Here is a 13,389-nt window from a genome sequence, read left to right on the forward strand (position 1 = left end):
CACAACTATTGAGCCCGCGTGCTTCAACTACTGAGGCCCGCATGCCTAGAGCTCGTGCTCCACAACGAAAGAAGCCACTGCAATGAGAAGCCCGTGCACCGCAACAAAGAGTAGCCCCCGCTCGCCGCAACTAGAGAAAGCCCGTGCGCAGCAACGAAGACTGCAACACAGCCAAAAATAAATAAATAAATAAATAAATTTATTAAAAAAAAAAAAAGTGATCATCCCATCAGTGAAAATGAAGAGAAATATAGTGAGAGGCCCTCTGTGTCCACTGGACACCGTTTTGCTAAAATCTTGGAAGTCTGTGCTTTGCTTTATAAGGGAAGGTAGAGAGATTCTTGCACATACACATCAGGCTGTTTAATTCTCACCACAGCCCAGGGGAGCAGACATTATTCTCACCTCCATTTTGCAGATCAGGAAGAGGAAACTTGGTGAGGTAGAGTGCTTTGTTCCAGGTTACACAGATTCAGGGCTCAAACCACCCTGAGGTTCTTTGGCTCAAAATCCCACCTATAGTTTTGAAGGGAACTGAAGAGGAGGTAAACTTCACCTCCTCCTCCTAGAGATTCAAAATAGTTTTACCTGGTTAGTGGCTCTACTTCAGGCAATGAATCAAGACAAAAGGGAAATGATTCAAAAGTTGAGCGAACTGGGACTCTATTAATGTGCCAGGTAAGGTAATCTGTGTTTGTATCAGACACCTATAATTTATGTAGATCCACGTACATTTTTTTCAGATGCTGCACAAATTGGGAACTGTGTGGAGTGTTGTGGAACCATATGTATTTGTATGTGTTCAATACACTGTATAATTGACTCAATTATCCATGTGGGGATTATTCACTTTTTAATTTGCAATCTGGCTTCTCCTTTCAGTTAGGATGTTTCAGGGCTGCTCTAGGAATGCCAACTAATGTAAATAATAATTCAAGTAAAACATAATTGGGTACGAAAATTAAATCCAATCTTTTCTCAGCTCCTGAAGATTCTACAGCTGAAATGTAACTCTAATTCATCCACTATCTTTTCATTCTCCAATGCCATTTTACTACCAAGGATTTTATTGCTTTCCATAGATGATTGCAGTAGCTCCCTATCTGGCTTTCCTGCTTACCTCTTTCCCATCCAATAATCATTCTGCTTACGGTAATCTTCAACAAACAAACAAACAGAGTTCTCACAAACATTTCTTTGCTTGAAAACATTTAATGGCTCCCCATTTCTCACCAGACTAAATGTACATGCCACAACCTATCATTCAAGGCTTCTTCATGCCACCTGTCCCAGGAAGTTTTCCTGATCCAACCTCGGATGCCTTATCACTGTTCCCAGCTCTGAATCCCCTTAATGCACTACATGTTTTTCTCTAAGTGAGACAAAGGTATTCCTGAACCCGCGTTGTCTCTCTATTCTCCTGAGACGTCCTTAATCGCATTCTCTGCGGCGATTCATCTCCGCTATTCTGCAGTACCTAGCTCAGTGCCCGACCACAAAGAAAGGCGCAACGAACACTTGCCCATTTACCTGCTGGCAAACCTCAAGGGCAGGAATTTTGGTCTTTTTGTATCCCGAGTGTCTAGCACAGTGCCTGGCACACAGTAGGTGCTCAGAGAACACTACTGAACGAATAAAAGTACAAAGAGCCCAGGCTCCGCGTGGGGCACTGCAGAGCTCCAGGGATGTAGATACTGGAAGGGCTGGTGGCGCAGGGTACAGGGTGGAGCTGGCCCTGGGCTCCTTCGGGGAGCGCGTTCCACCGCCTGCCCATCTGCAGCGCAGGCCAGACACCGCGGGCAGTGCTTAAACTTTTTCTTCCAAAAAAAAAGTATGTGTATATGCACGCAAGCGTAAAAGTATATGTTTATACACACACACTACCTACATAATACATAAAAATAGCCACACCATATCCAGGTATGCGTATATATATAAAGTAGGCAAATATGTACATATAAATAAATCAATATATGTACAGCCTTAACTCGGAACGGCGGGAGTGGCGGGGAAGACGACGGCGACGCCCCTTCGCCCCTCCAGGACCGCAGGACCGGAGCGGCGCGCCCCCTGCGCGGCTTGAGCCTTCCGGCTTGCCGTCCGCCGCTGCCGCCGCCATTGGTTGAACTCCAGGCAGCTGATCCTGGCGGCGGGGCTAGGGAGCTTCGAGGATGGCGGCGTCTGCAGCGATGATTCTGCGGGAGAGCCCCAGGTAGCCCCGGCTGAGCACGGGGGCAGCGCGGGCAGGGCAGGCGTAAGGGTGCTGCTGCTGTCTGTCGCCGAGGCGCGGGTGGGGGGCCGGGGCGGAGGGGCAGGTGCGGGGCCGCGGGTGTCCGGAGGGGCGGGCGCGGGGCTGGCAGAGTCGCGGTGCGGGCCCCGCGGGAGCGCGCGAGACTGCGGGTGCGTCCACCTGCACGGTAGTTCACCTGCGTGGGCTTACAGTGGGCCTGGGCAGCTGAGGTCAGTACGACAGTGTGTGGTCAGTGTCACCGTTCCCCGAGGCTGTATCGCAGGTACCCAGGCCATCCTGGAGTAACACTGAAATCACGTGGAAAGGTATTCCGTTTCCGTTTTCAGTTCTCTTTCAGACCTCCTGATTATGAGAAAGTCTCCCATTGGTCCCGGATGGTCTTGAATACCTAACACGCGTTAATATACCTTTTCAATCAAGATAGACTAGGCCTCAGGCCAGGAGTTTTTGGCTTGTAACAGTATCTAGACAGAATTTAGTAACATTGCTTTTGTTTTCATTTGATTTCTTTTGAGTTCATTTGTTTATTTAGTTCATTTCTATTTATGGTAGGTAAGTAAGGTCGGCTGTCTATGGTGGTGATGTAAAGTTATGTTTTAAAATAAAATTATTTAAGTAAAAATGACTCCATTTAATGAAAAATAATAGTGCAGGTGGTGTGTGGATGCAGAAAAGTGCGGAAGTATACAGGCAAATAATTGAGGCTGGAGAATAACTCTGTGTCTAGATTGGACAGGAGTCTTTTTGAAGAAGAGAGTTGTCATTTTGAAGTTTTAACTTTTTTGATTACTTGAGTTCTGACAGCCAGTTCCTTTTCTCACACCAGTGTCCTGGGTAACACATCACATCAGTAAACCATATTCAACGTGGTGCAGTAGAATTGTTCTTATCACATAATTTAAGTTGATTATTACAATTGAAACAGGGTTTTAAAACAGCTGTGTACTTAGTGACCCCAAATGATATTGTATGTAGTTTTTTTTTTTTTTATTATTCCATTACCTGCCATGCAGCAGTCTTTTCTTTATATTTTTGGTGTAATTGCCAATTCCCTCCTCCCAGTCTTCTCCAAGTTCTGTTTTGAGTTTAGTGGATATATAAACTTTCGCTCCTAAATTAATACCATTCCCCACAGAGTGCAAGCTTCTAGTAGTTTGCCTTGCCCAGAAGAAAGAGAAAATTTGCCAAATGGACCTTTTCAACAGAAGTACTTTTGGGGGTATCTTTTGGAAACGTCCTGCCTTTGCTGGCCATCATCAGTTTTTCTTTATTTTACTCAGACTTACCTTGCAGCAAGCAGAGTTGTCGAAATGAAAACTTACAGACAGCTGTACTTACGGTAACTACAGTACCACGTGGGGAAAACTCATTTTAAAACTTTGTTTTATGAATTTATTTAGCATGAAAAAAGCAGTGTCGCTGATAAATGAAATAGATATAGGAAGATTTCCACGATTGCTCACCCGAATTCTTCAAAAACTTCACCTGAAGGTTTGTATGTTTGCACTTCTATAGATTATAATATATTCTCGTGATTCCACTGCAACTCTAGGTTTCTACTTGAAGTACTTTTTGCGAGGTATTGTTCTCCAGCATGTCCTCAGGAACACCGGGTCTCTAGAAAATATGATAATATCCCACGGTCAAAAGTTTGGGAACTTCTGTCTTCATTCAAATTAATTTTTTTAAATCATGGAACTTTTCAGAGTATATTTTATGGTAGTGTTAATAGTAAATATTTAAGCGTGACTGTTGTGTGCAAAATTTTCCAAATGTGTTTGACCAGGGAACTGTTTTATCATGGTATTTATTTTGGGACCAAGGCTCTGTGGAACACGCTTTGGGAAAATTCTGATATCATGATTTCATTCTTTGTCTTAAAAATAACTCTGTAGTTTTGCTATCAACCAGTATGTAATTTTTCATTTAATCTTTCTCTTCCACTTTTATTTCAAGGGTGTGGTTATCTTGGATATATTGATGCTTAGTAATTCATTACTTGGTTAACTTACTAACATAACTTAGTTAACTTCTTTATCAGGTTAATAAAATTTAATTCCATTCAACGTGTGTTTAAGGAGTGCCCACTAACTGCTCTGCCTGGTGCAAAGTATCACCATTAAATGAGAACCCAGACTCTTACCTCTTCTTTTTCCTGGCCAGAGGCCAGTCCCAAAGCCCTGCCCTTTCTCCCCCTGAAGTATCTCTCAAATCCAAGTTCTCTTTGTAATCCTAGTTCAGACCCTTATTATTTCTCCCTTGGACTACAACAGTTACCTTCAATCTGGTACCACTGTCTGTAGTCTTCTACCTTCTTATCACTTCTTCATGGTGCTGTTCCATTTATCTTTCCAAATATTTTTTTCCTAAAAAAAAAAAAAAGTTGATCATATCTTTACAGTATTCAAAGCCATCAATGACTTTCCATTGCTCATGGGAAAAAGTTCATATTCCTTAACATTGTATTGTAATGACGTTACAATATAGGTACCGTCTGTGTTTTCCCCACTTTGCAAGTGTTTCAGTTACCCTGGGCTATGCTGTTTTACTGGAACGTACTGTGAACTTTTTTGACTTGGTGTCTGTGTAATATACTCTTTCCCTTACCTGAAATATCTTCCCTTCTTTAGTGAATAAACTATTCATCTTTCAAGGATTTGACAGCCCTACTCTCAGCAGCTCGTCCTCTCTTCTTTGCTTCTAAAACACTTGGTTCATCCTCACCTCACTTTAGTACTACCTCATAAGTATTTGTTTCATGATTACAGGGTCTTTCTCTGACCTTGAATACTCTAAGTATCATGTCTTACTCATCTTTATATTTCCCACACTTGATACACTGATACTTATGTTGTTGGCACTCAATAGCTATTCTTGGATTTCATTCTTTTCCTTGCCATGGGAAACACAAAATGAATATAGGTTCTCTGAATTCCTGCCCATAAGGAATTTGTGATGTAGAAGGAGAAACAGGAGGAACAACCACAGTAACAATGGCAGCTACATTCTGTGGTGTTTGCTATGCACAGTTCCATTGCTCCCTCTGTGACCGGTGCTGTTCTGATGGCTTTGTGGTGTTAACTCATCTGATCCTCCCAGCACCCTTAGGAAGTAAGTTCTGTTGTCATCCTTATTTTATCCATGAAGAAACTGAGATAGAGACCAGTTAAGTAATTTGCCCAAGGTCACACAGCTAGCTAGTAAGGCGGTCTGGCTCCAGAATCCATCCCTCTGACCCATTACAGTAAGCCTCAGGAAAGAGTGTGAAACGGTATATAAATCAGTCCAAAAGTGAATGATGCAGGCAGTTGATACAGAGTTTCTTTGATTGTCTGAGTAGGTGGCTGCCTTCTTTTTTGTTTTTATTTTATTTGTTTTACTGTATTTTTCAATTGAAGTATAATTGATTTACAGTGTTGTGGGTGGCTGCCTTCTTAAACACATACAAAGTGATATGGGACACAAAACACTTATATACCTCTTTTGTTCTTCGTACTGAGGGAGGATGGAACATCTGCAGGAAACTCGTGACCCTCTGGAGTTTGTCTTTGACCCTCTGGAATTGAGAAAACATTAATATCTATCTTAGAGTAACTGAATGGCCAAAGCATTCCACAGAGGTGTTTGAATGCTGTGCCTTCAGAGGTGGGGAGTGGAGGTGAGAAGGTGTGGTTGTTGAGAGCTGAAGCAGCTGAGGACAGAAACATCTGTATTTGATTACTTGCCTGCAGAAAGTCAGGAGAGAAAGTCAGGAAAGGGGCAACCCATCCCCACTCCCCCAACCCGCCTGGACAGTTTTAGGGAATGTTCTTCCAGAGGGACTCCAGTTGTGGTAAGGGCTCTTATCAAAGAGTTTGCAGTGACATCTCAGATCTGCCAGCTTTCTTTTATGTACTCTTGGTCTGTCAAGTTGCCCTTTGCCTTGGGACAAGCAGAGTCCTGAGAGCGGTGAAACCGCATGCAGGTAAGTTGGTGAAGAGGTTTAGGGATTTGGTTACTATTCTTAATGCTATCAGCTTGACACTTTGATTTTACCAAGTTTAATCTTGGTAAAATGGGATTGTGGGCAGAGGATATCTGTTTTTGTCCAGACTGGTTCCTTGGAATCTCTAGTAGAAATAAACATGGGGAAAGTAAGCTTAGGTATAGAATATGGGCACGCCTAAGTATGGGTCTGGGAGTCTTCTTTGAACTGGCCCTACTCCTGAGCAATCGTAGCATATAGGAATACTTGGGAATTTTGGGTGGTTTGTTACCAATGTGTGTAGGGTGCTGGTGGCATTTAATGCCCAGGAACTTTATTTATTTTTTTAACTTTTTATATTATATTGGAGTATAGTTGATTAACAATGTTGTGTTAGTTTCAGGTGTACAGCAGAGTGATTCAGTTATACACATACATGGATCTATTATTTTTCAAATTCTTTTCCCATTTAGGTTGTTACATAATATTGAGCAGAGTTCCCTGTGCTATGCAGTAGGTCCTTGTTGGTTATCCATTTTAAATATAGGAGTGTGTACATGTCAATCCCAAACTCCCTAACTATCCCTCCCCCCCACCCTTCCCCCCTGGTAACCATAAGTTCGTTTTCTAAGTCTGTGAGTCTGTTTCTGTTTTGTAAATAAGTTCATTTATATCTTTTTTTTTAGATTCCGCATATAAGCGATATCATTTGATACTTGTCTTTCTCTGTCTGACATACTTCACTCAGTTTGACAATCTCTAGGTCCATCCATGTTGCTGCAAATGGCATTATTTCATTCTTTTTAATGGCTGAGTAATATTCCATTGTATATGTGTACCTTTAAATGTCTTGCAGTGAGTAGGACAGTCCTGTACAAAGAATTGTCTCATCCTGCATGCTAATAGAGTCTGCATTGGGAAACACTGAAGGAACTCATAGTAACTTCCTTATCTGTGAACTTAAAAACAAACATTTGTGGCCTCTAAGTTTTTTAAAATAGCTGTCACAACTCATGCAATTAAAAAAAACCCCTCATATACCTTGCTCCAGAGACTCTTAGGCCCTCCCACAAAGCCTATCGATGTTACTATGTTATATGTCTAGTTCTGCGAGATGAGGTGTCTGGATTTCTGGCCATGGCCGACTAGCAACAGCAAACTGGGGGGTGAAGGCGCTCCTGTGATGGGGCATGTGGGCAGTTTCAAGAATCGACTGCTGGGTATAGATTGAAATGGAAGAATTATGAAAATCAGACACAAAGAAGTACAAAAGCAAAGAAATCTGAGGGTTTTTTCTGAAGTGAAAAATCATCAGTGTATCTTAGCAGTTCTTTAGGAAACCAACTGCAGCACGGAACTTGGATGCTCGTAATTATGATCTGACTTATTGCAAGAATCTAGTGTAATCCAATATACTTTGTTTACAGAAGTCTAGAATGGGTGCCGTACATTTCAGAAAGATTGCCTTTAAAAGTTTAAAATAAAAGTTCTTTTATTTGATATATTGACTTGTGGGTACCACCATATTTCCTCATTATGACCGCTAGAGAAGTCTCATTATATTAATATAAAGGACAGTCACAGTTGTAAACCCCAGCCTACAGAAATGCCTGAGGATTTTGTTGTTGCTGTTGTTACAACGTATGGAGGGTGCTGCCGGCATTTCACGCCCCGGGACTTTAAATGTCCTAGCGATGTGCAGCACAGTCCTGTTCAAAGAAGAATTGGCCTCATCTATGTGGACAGAAAAAGAAAAGAGTAGCTTACCTCTGAAAATGCATTTATTTTGTACTTAATATAAGCTGGAGGGCTTCTTACAACTTAGTTTATTAGGTTAAAATGATATGTATACATTTTAAATTATGGCATATGCAGACTACTAGTACCATGTGTTCTTCCATTGTGGTGTTGGTGTGTGTGTATGCCTGTGTATGTGAGTCAGCTTGGATTCCGGACCACAGGCCTCTCTTGTCTCTAAAGCCGTGCTTTGAGTTTTTAAAACCTAATTGCCTTCATAATTATTTAGATAGTATACTGTCTTCATAGAATAGAAGATCAGTATAACCTTCTGAGCAATGTGACCTGATTTCAACTGTATGTGGAATTAAGATGAGTTCACTCCTCATGCATGTTAAGAAAATAAATTCTTCAAAAAAAGAAAAAGTTGGAAGGATGGATTTTTTGATTTGTTCTTTTTTGTGCCCTTAAAGTTCAAAATAGAGTGCGTAAGTGAAGTGTTTCAGTAACATTTTAAATTTCACAAATAGTTTATGAGGAAGTTTTTGTTTTAAGACATTTAAACAACATGGACGAACTGAAATGCCCCCCTTGGCTAACTCTTCCCCCTTCCTCCATCTTAATTCTCTCCTGTGTGAGTTATCTATTGCTGAATTGCAAATTTCCCCCAAAGTTAGCAGATTAAACCAACAGTAAACATTTATTATCTCTCAGGCTTCCTGTAAGTCAGGAATTTAGCAGTGGCTTGGCTGGGTGGTCCTGGCTTGGGGTTCTCATGAAATTGCTCTCAGATGTTGGGTGGGGCAGCTGGTACCTGAAGTTTTGACTGGGGTAGAGGATTTCCTTCTAACGTGGCTAGATGGTGCCACCAGTTAGTTCCTTGTCACATGGGCCTTTCCTCCTGACACGGAAGTTGTCTTCTTCCAGAATGAGCGGTCCAAGAGAGGGGGGTGCTGTCCTTTTTATGACCTAGGCTTGGATATCACATACCTTCACTTTTACTATATTCTACTGGTTAGAAGTAAGTCAGTAAGTCTGGCTCATATTCAGGGGAGAGGAAATTAGGCTCCATCTTTTGAACAGAGGAGTGTTAAAAGAATTTGCAGATATGATAAAACCACCACATCTCCCAGAAGTAATCTTTGTTGTCGATTTGGTTTTCATCTTTCCAGGTCTTTTTTTCAAGTATTAATAAATACAGATGTGCAAACATATGTGCACGCCTATATAAATAGAAATTTTTGGTTTTTATATACATGTGTTCATAAGTGGCATTATACTGTTTACCTTTTTCACTTATCACTTGTATCAGAGATCTTTCCATGTCAAGCCATACAGCAGTTATTCTTTTTAAATACTGTTTTTCCTTTCTGCCTGTGTATATATGTTTATGGCATATGCTTTTTAAATATATAGAAAAAATAACATCCATTTTCCATTTAAAATTTAAGTTTCTTGGACACTTGCTCTCTAATTTTATAAACGTGGGCCTTAAATTTCTCCCATTGAGAGGGTAAAAACGAATATATCTCCTTTACTTTCTCTTCAACACCCAGATATGTGTGGGTTACTTTTGGTACCTAGGAAGAAGTTAACCTGCTGCTGTCTGGAAGCAAATAGAGTGACTTACATTTAATATTGATCTACCCAGGGTCGTTGTTGGAGCGAGATATTGACTATGGATTTGGAACTTTGTTTTATGGCTGTATTTTATTCTCCATTTGTTGTTCTGCTCACATATTTTAAGCACCACCTTATTTTAAGGGTGCATGTTTCATGTACCAGTGGATGGGGGGAGATACATGTTCCCTTGTCCCCCTTTACTCCAAACCACTTTATTAATATGATGCCCTTGAAGATCTTGAGAATATCCCTTTTCTTGCTCTTTTTTAAAAAGTCTCGGGACTTCCCTGGCGGTCCAGTGGTTAAGAGTCTGCCTTCCAATGCAGGGGAAACGGGTTCGATCCCTGGTCGGGGAGCTAAGATCCCACATGCCTCGTGGCCAAAAAACCAAAACATAAAGCAGAAGCAGTATTGTAACAAATTCAGTAAAGACTTGAAAAATGGTCCACAGCAAAAAAAAAAAAATCTTAAAAAAAAAAAGTCTCACTTTCTTGTACATATTGGGGACACTGAAGTTTATTTTTCTACGTGCTCAATCACTATTTTTATTTTGTCAAAATACCTCGTTTGGTGTATATTTAAATGAATCAGATTGACAAACTTGGAAGTTAAATTGTACATATCCATTGAATTTAGTGCAACATGTGGTTCATTGATTGTACATGGGTAATACTGTTACTCTCTTCCTCATATTGATAAAGTCTGGTACTGTAGGTCATTATTTCAAGAAGGTGTATGGTAGTCACAGAAATTCTAGAACTTTAAAATCAAAACATTGCTCTTGAGGTAAGTGATTGGCATTTTGGCCAAATTGGGTTCATGCTTTTCTCAGTCATAAAACAGGTAGTAGATACTTGGAGTTCTGGTGACTAGCCTCCCCAAACCAAAAATATGCCAGCTTAGAGTTCTAATGCTGCTTCACTTGAGCAATTGTAAGGTTGTACCTCATCCTAAGCTGTTAAGGCATGGACTTCTGAAACTTCTCCATGTAGCTGTTGGGGAGAGGCAGCAACAGGGAAAGTTGTTTTTGGTATGTGTAGATAAAGTATTTTTATTTGAAAGCAGTTCTAATAGTGTATATTTTTCACACTTGAAAAACAGTCTTTAGATCAAGGAGATTGTTTTGGAAATGAAAGAAAGGAGACCAGCCAGAAGTTATACTCAGATGGCTAACTTCTTTCTTTCATATATTGCTTATAAAAGTAATGTGTGTAATGTGTAAGTTTTGGAAAATATTAAAATTATCAAAAAGACTTAATTTCTCACTTTATATATGCTCTTATAATAACCCATACTTTTGCAGAACTCATTGGAAAGGGAAGTTATTTGAACAATTATTTGTTTTTAATTTGTCTTTCTAACTAGAGGATAGTACTCCTGAGGACATAAACTGTCTATGTAGCACATAATAAGTAGTCAGCAAATATATATATGTGTGTGTGTATATATATATATTTATATAGAGATATATATATATTTTTTTGGACTTCTGCAGTATCAGTTGTGATTTCTCCTCTTTCATTTCTTATTTTGTTTATTTGGGTCTTCTCTCTTTTCTTCTTGGTGAGCCTGGCCAGAGGTTTGTCAATTTTGTTTACCCTTTCAAAGAACCAGCTCTTGGTTTTATTGATTTTTTTTCTATTGTTTTTTTAATCTTTATTTTATTTATTTCCTCTCTGACCTTTATTAGCTCCTTCCTTCTTCTGACTTCAGGTTTTGTTTGTTTTTCTTTTCTAATTCTTTTAGGTGGTGGGTTAGATTGTTTGAGATTTTTTTTGTTCCTTAAAGAAGGCCTGTATCACTGTAAATTTCCCTCTAAGAATTGCTTTTGCTGCATCCCATAACCCATTGACTTTTTTTTTTATTAATTAATTAATTAATTAATTTTTGGCTGTGTTGGGTCTTCGTTTCTGTGCGAGGGCTTTCTCTAGTTGCGGCAAGTGGGGGCCACTCTTCATCGCGGTGCACGGGCCTCTCACTATCGTGGCCTGTCTTGTTGCGGAGCACAGGCTCCGGACACGCAGGCTCAGTAGTTGTGGCTTATGGGCCTAGTTGCTCCACGGCATGTGGGATCTTCCCAGACCAGGGCTCGAACCCGTGTCCCCTGCATTAGCAGGCAGATTCTCAACCACTGCGCCACCAGGGAAGCCCAACCCATTGACTTTTAATAAAATAATCCTAAGGGTTAAACTAGTTGCCACCTCTCTATCTGATGGGAATCCTGGTGCTAGGTAATGGAGGATATAGATAAAGGTTCTCAAGGTTAACAGTTTTTATCTGTTTAATCCTTCCAGGGTAGGCTCCCTCTTATTAAATGCCTACAGGAGCTTAGAGTTAGGTAAGGTCATATACTGGCAGAGGTTTTGGGGTGAGTTGGGGGGAGGAAAGAGCTACCAAAGGAAAGAAGCCCCCAGGTATTTTCTATCTGAAAATGCTGTTCTCTTAAATGGAGATTTTGCTTTGGGCTCTTAGAAGAGTTGCTGGGACCCATTATAATTGGATAGTATTATTACAGAGAAGGTGTTCCCCCCCCCCCATGTTTTTTAATTTTCTTTCTTAATTTTTATTTTATACTGGAATATAGTTGATTATAATGTTGTGAGTAAAGATGGAAATTACTATTAATTATTGTTAACATTTTGGGGTTTTACCTTGTAGTGTTGTTTTTTCTAAATGTCCTTTTTTTTTTAATAAATTTATTTATTTTATTTATTTTTATTTTTGGCTGCACTGGGTCGTCATTGCTGCTCGCGGGCTTTCTCTAGTTGCAGCGAGTGGGGGCTACTCTTCGTTGTGGTGCACGGGCTTCTCATTGCGGTGGCTTCTCTTGTTGCGGAGCATGGGCTCTAGGCACGCGGGTGTCCGTAGTTGTGGCACGCGGGCTCAGTAGTTGTGGCTCGCAGGCTCCAGAGCGCAGGCTCAGCAGCTGTGGTGCACAGGCTTAGTTGCTCCGCGGCATGTGGGATCTTCCCGGACCAGGGCTCGAACCCACGTCCACTGCATTGGCAGGCAGGCTCTCAGTCACTGTGCTACCAGGGAAGTCCTAAATGTCCATTTTTTAAAAAATATTTTTTTATACAGCAGGTTCTTTTTAGTTATCCATTTTATACATATTAGTGTATATGTTAAATGTCCATCGTTTATGTTATTTACCATTATTTTCCACCTCCTATAAATCATAGAATTGAAAATACTGGGGCTTTTTTAATGAAATTTATTTGGCAAGAGCCAGATAATGAACTGTACTATGATTTTAAGATATTGAAATTTACAGACACATCAGTTTCTTTCAAGGATGGATTTACTTTCTTTCTTTCGAGTTCTCATTGTCGTATGAATAAATGAATCTTCTGTTGAGTATCTGAGTTTTGAATACCTGAGTGTATGCTAATAGATTGCTTTCTGTGTTGTAGGCTGAGAATAGTTTCAGTGAAGAAGAGGAAGAAAAACTTCAAGCTGCATTTTCTCTGGAGAGACAAGATCTTCACCTAGTTCTTGAAACAATATCTTTTATTTTAGAACAGGTATTTTTATTGTCCCAAACTTCCTAACCATGGTTTGTTTACTACAAGTTTGCATTGCTGTGATATCTATAACATTTTATCTTATTTTTCTCAAGTATACAGATGGAAGCTGTGAATATGTTTTATCAAAAAATTTTGATGTAGTAAAAATATTTTGAATGTGTGATTTTTTTCGATGGTATTGCGTTCTGCTAAAACAGTCTTAGTGTTGAGCAGCCTGAGTAAAGTATTTGACAGTATGAATCAAGACTTCGTTGACTTGAGACAGTTAAAAAAGATTCAAATTTATT

At 40.1% G+C, this 13,389-nt stretch overlaps 1 protein-coding gene across 6 annotated transcripts in view; it reads left to right on the forward strand.

The window, feature by feature from the left end:
• The first annotated feature begins 1,988 nt into the window (after positions 1–1,988).
• The window catches only part of COMMD10 (COMM domain containing 10), a 178,323-nt gene continuing 166,922 nt past the window's right edge, over positions 1,989–13,389 (forward strand). For all 6 annotated transcript variants that reach the window (XM_036847807.1, XM_036847808.1, XM_036847811.1 and 3 more), the window contains exons 1-3: positions 1,989–2,212; positions 3,652–3,742; positions 12,989–13,099. In XM_036847807.1, the coding sequence (XP_036703702.1) occupies positions 2,172–2,212; positions 3,652–3,742; positions 12,989–13,099 (243 nt within the window). In that variant the 5' untranslated portion in view covers positions 1,989–2,171. The remainder of the gene's footprint in view (positions 2,213–3,651; positions 3,743–12,988; positions 13,100–13,389) is intronic.

The sequence above is a fragment of the Balaenoptera musculus genome, chromosome 3 (assembly GCF_009873245.2).
Source record: "Balaenoptera musculus isolate JJ_BM4_2016_0621 chromosome 3, mBalMus1.pri.v3, whole genome shotgun sequence".
Taxonomy (NCBI): Eukaryota; Metazoa; Chordata; class Mammalia; order Artiodactyla; family Balaenopteridae; genus Balaenoptera; species Balaenoptera musculus.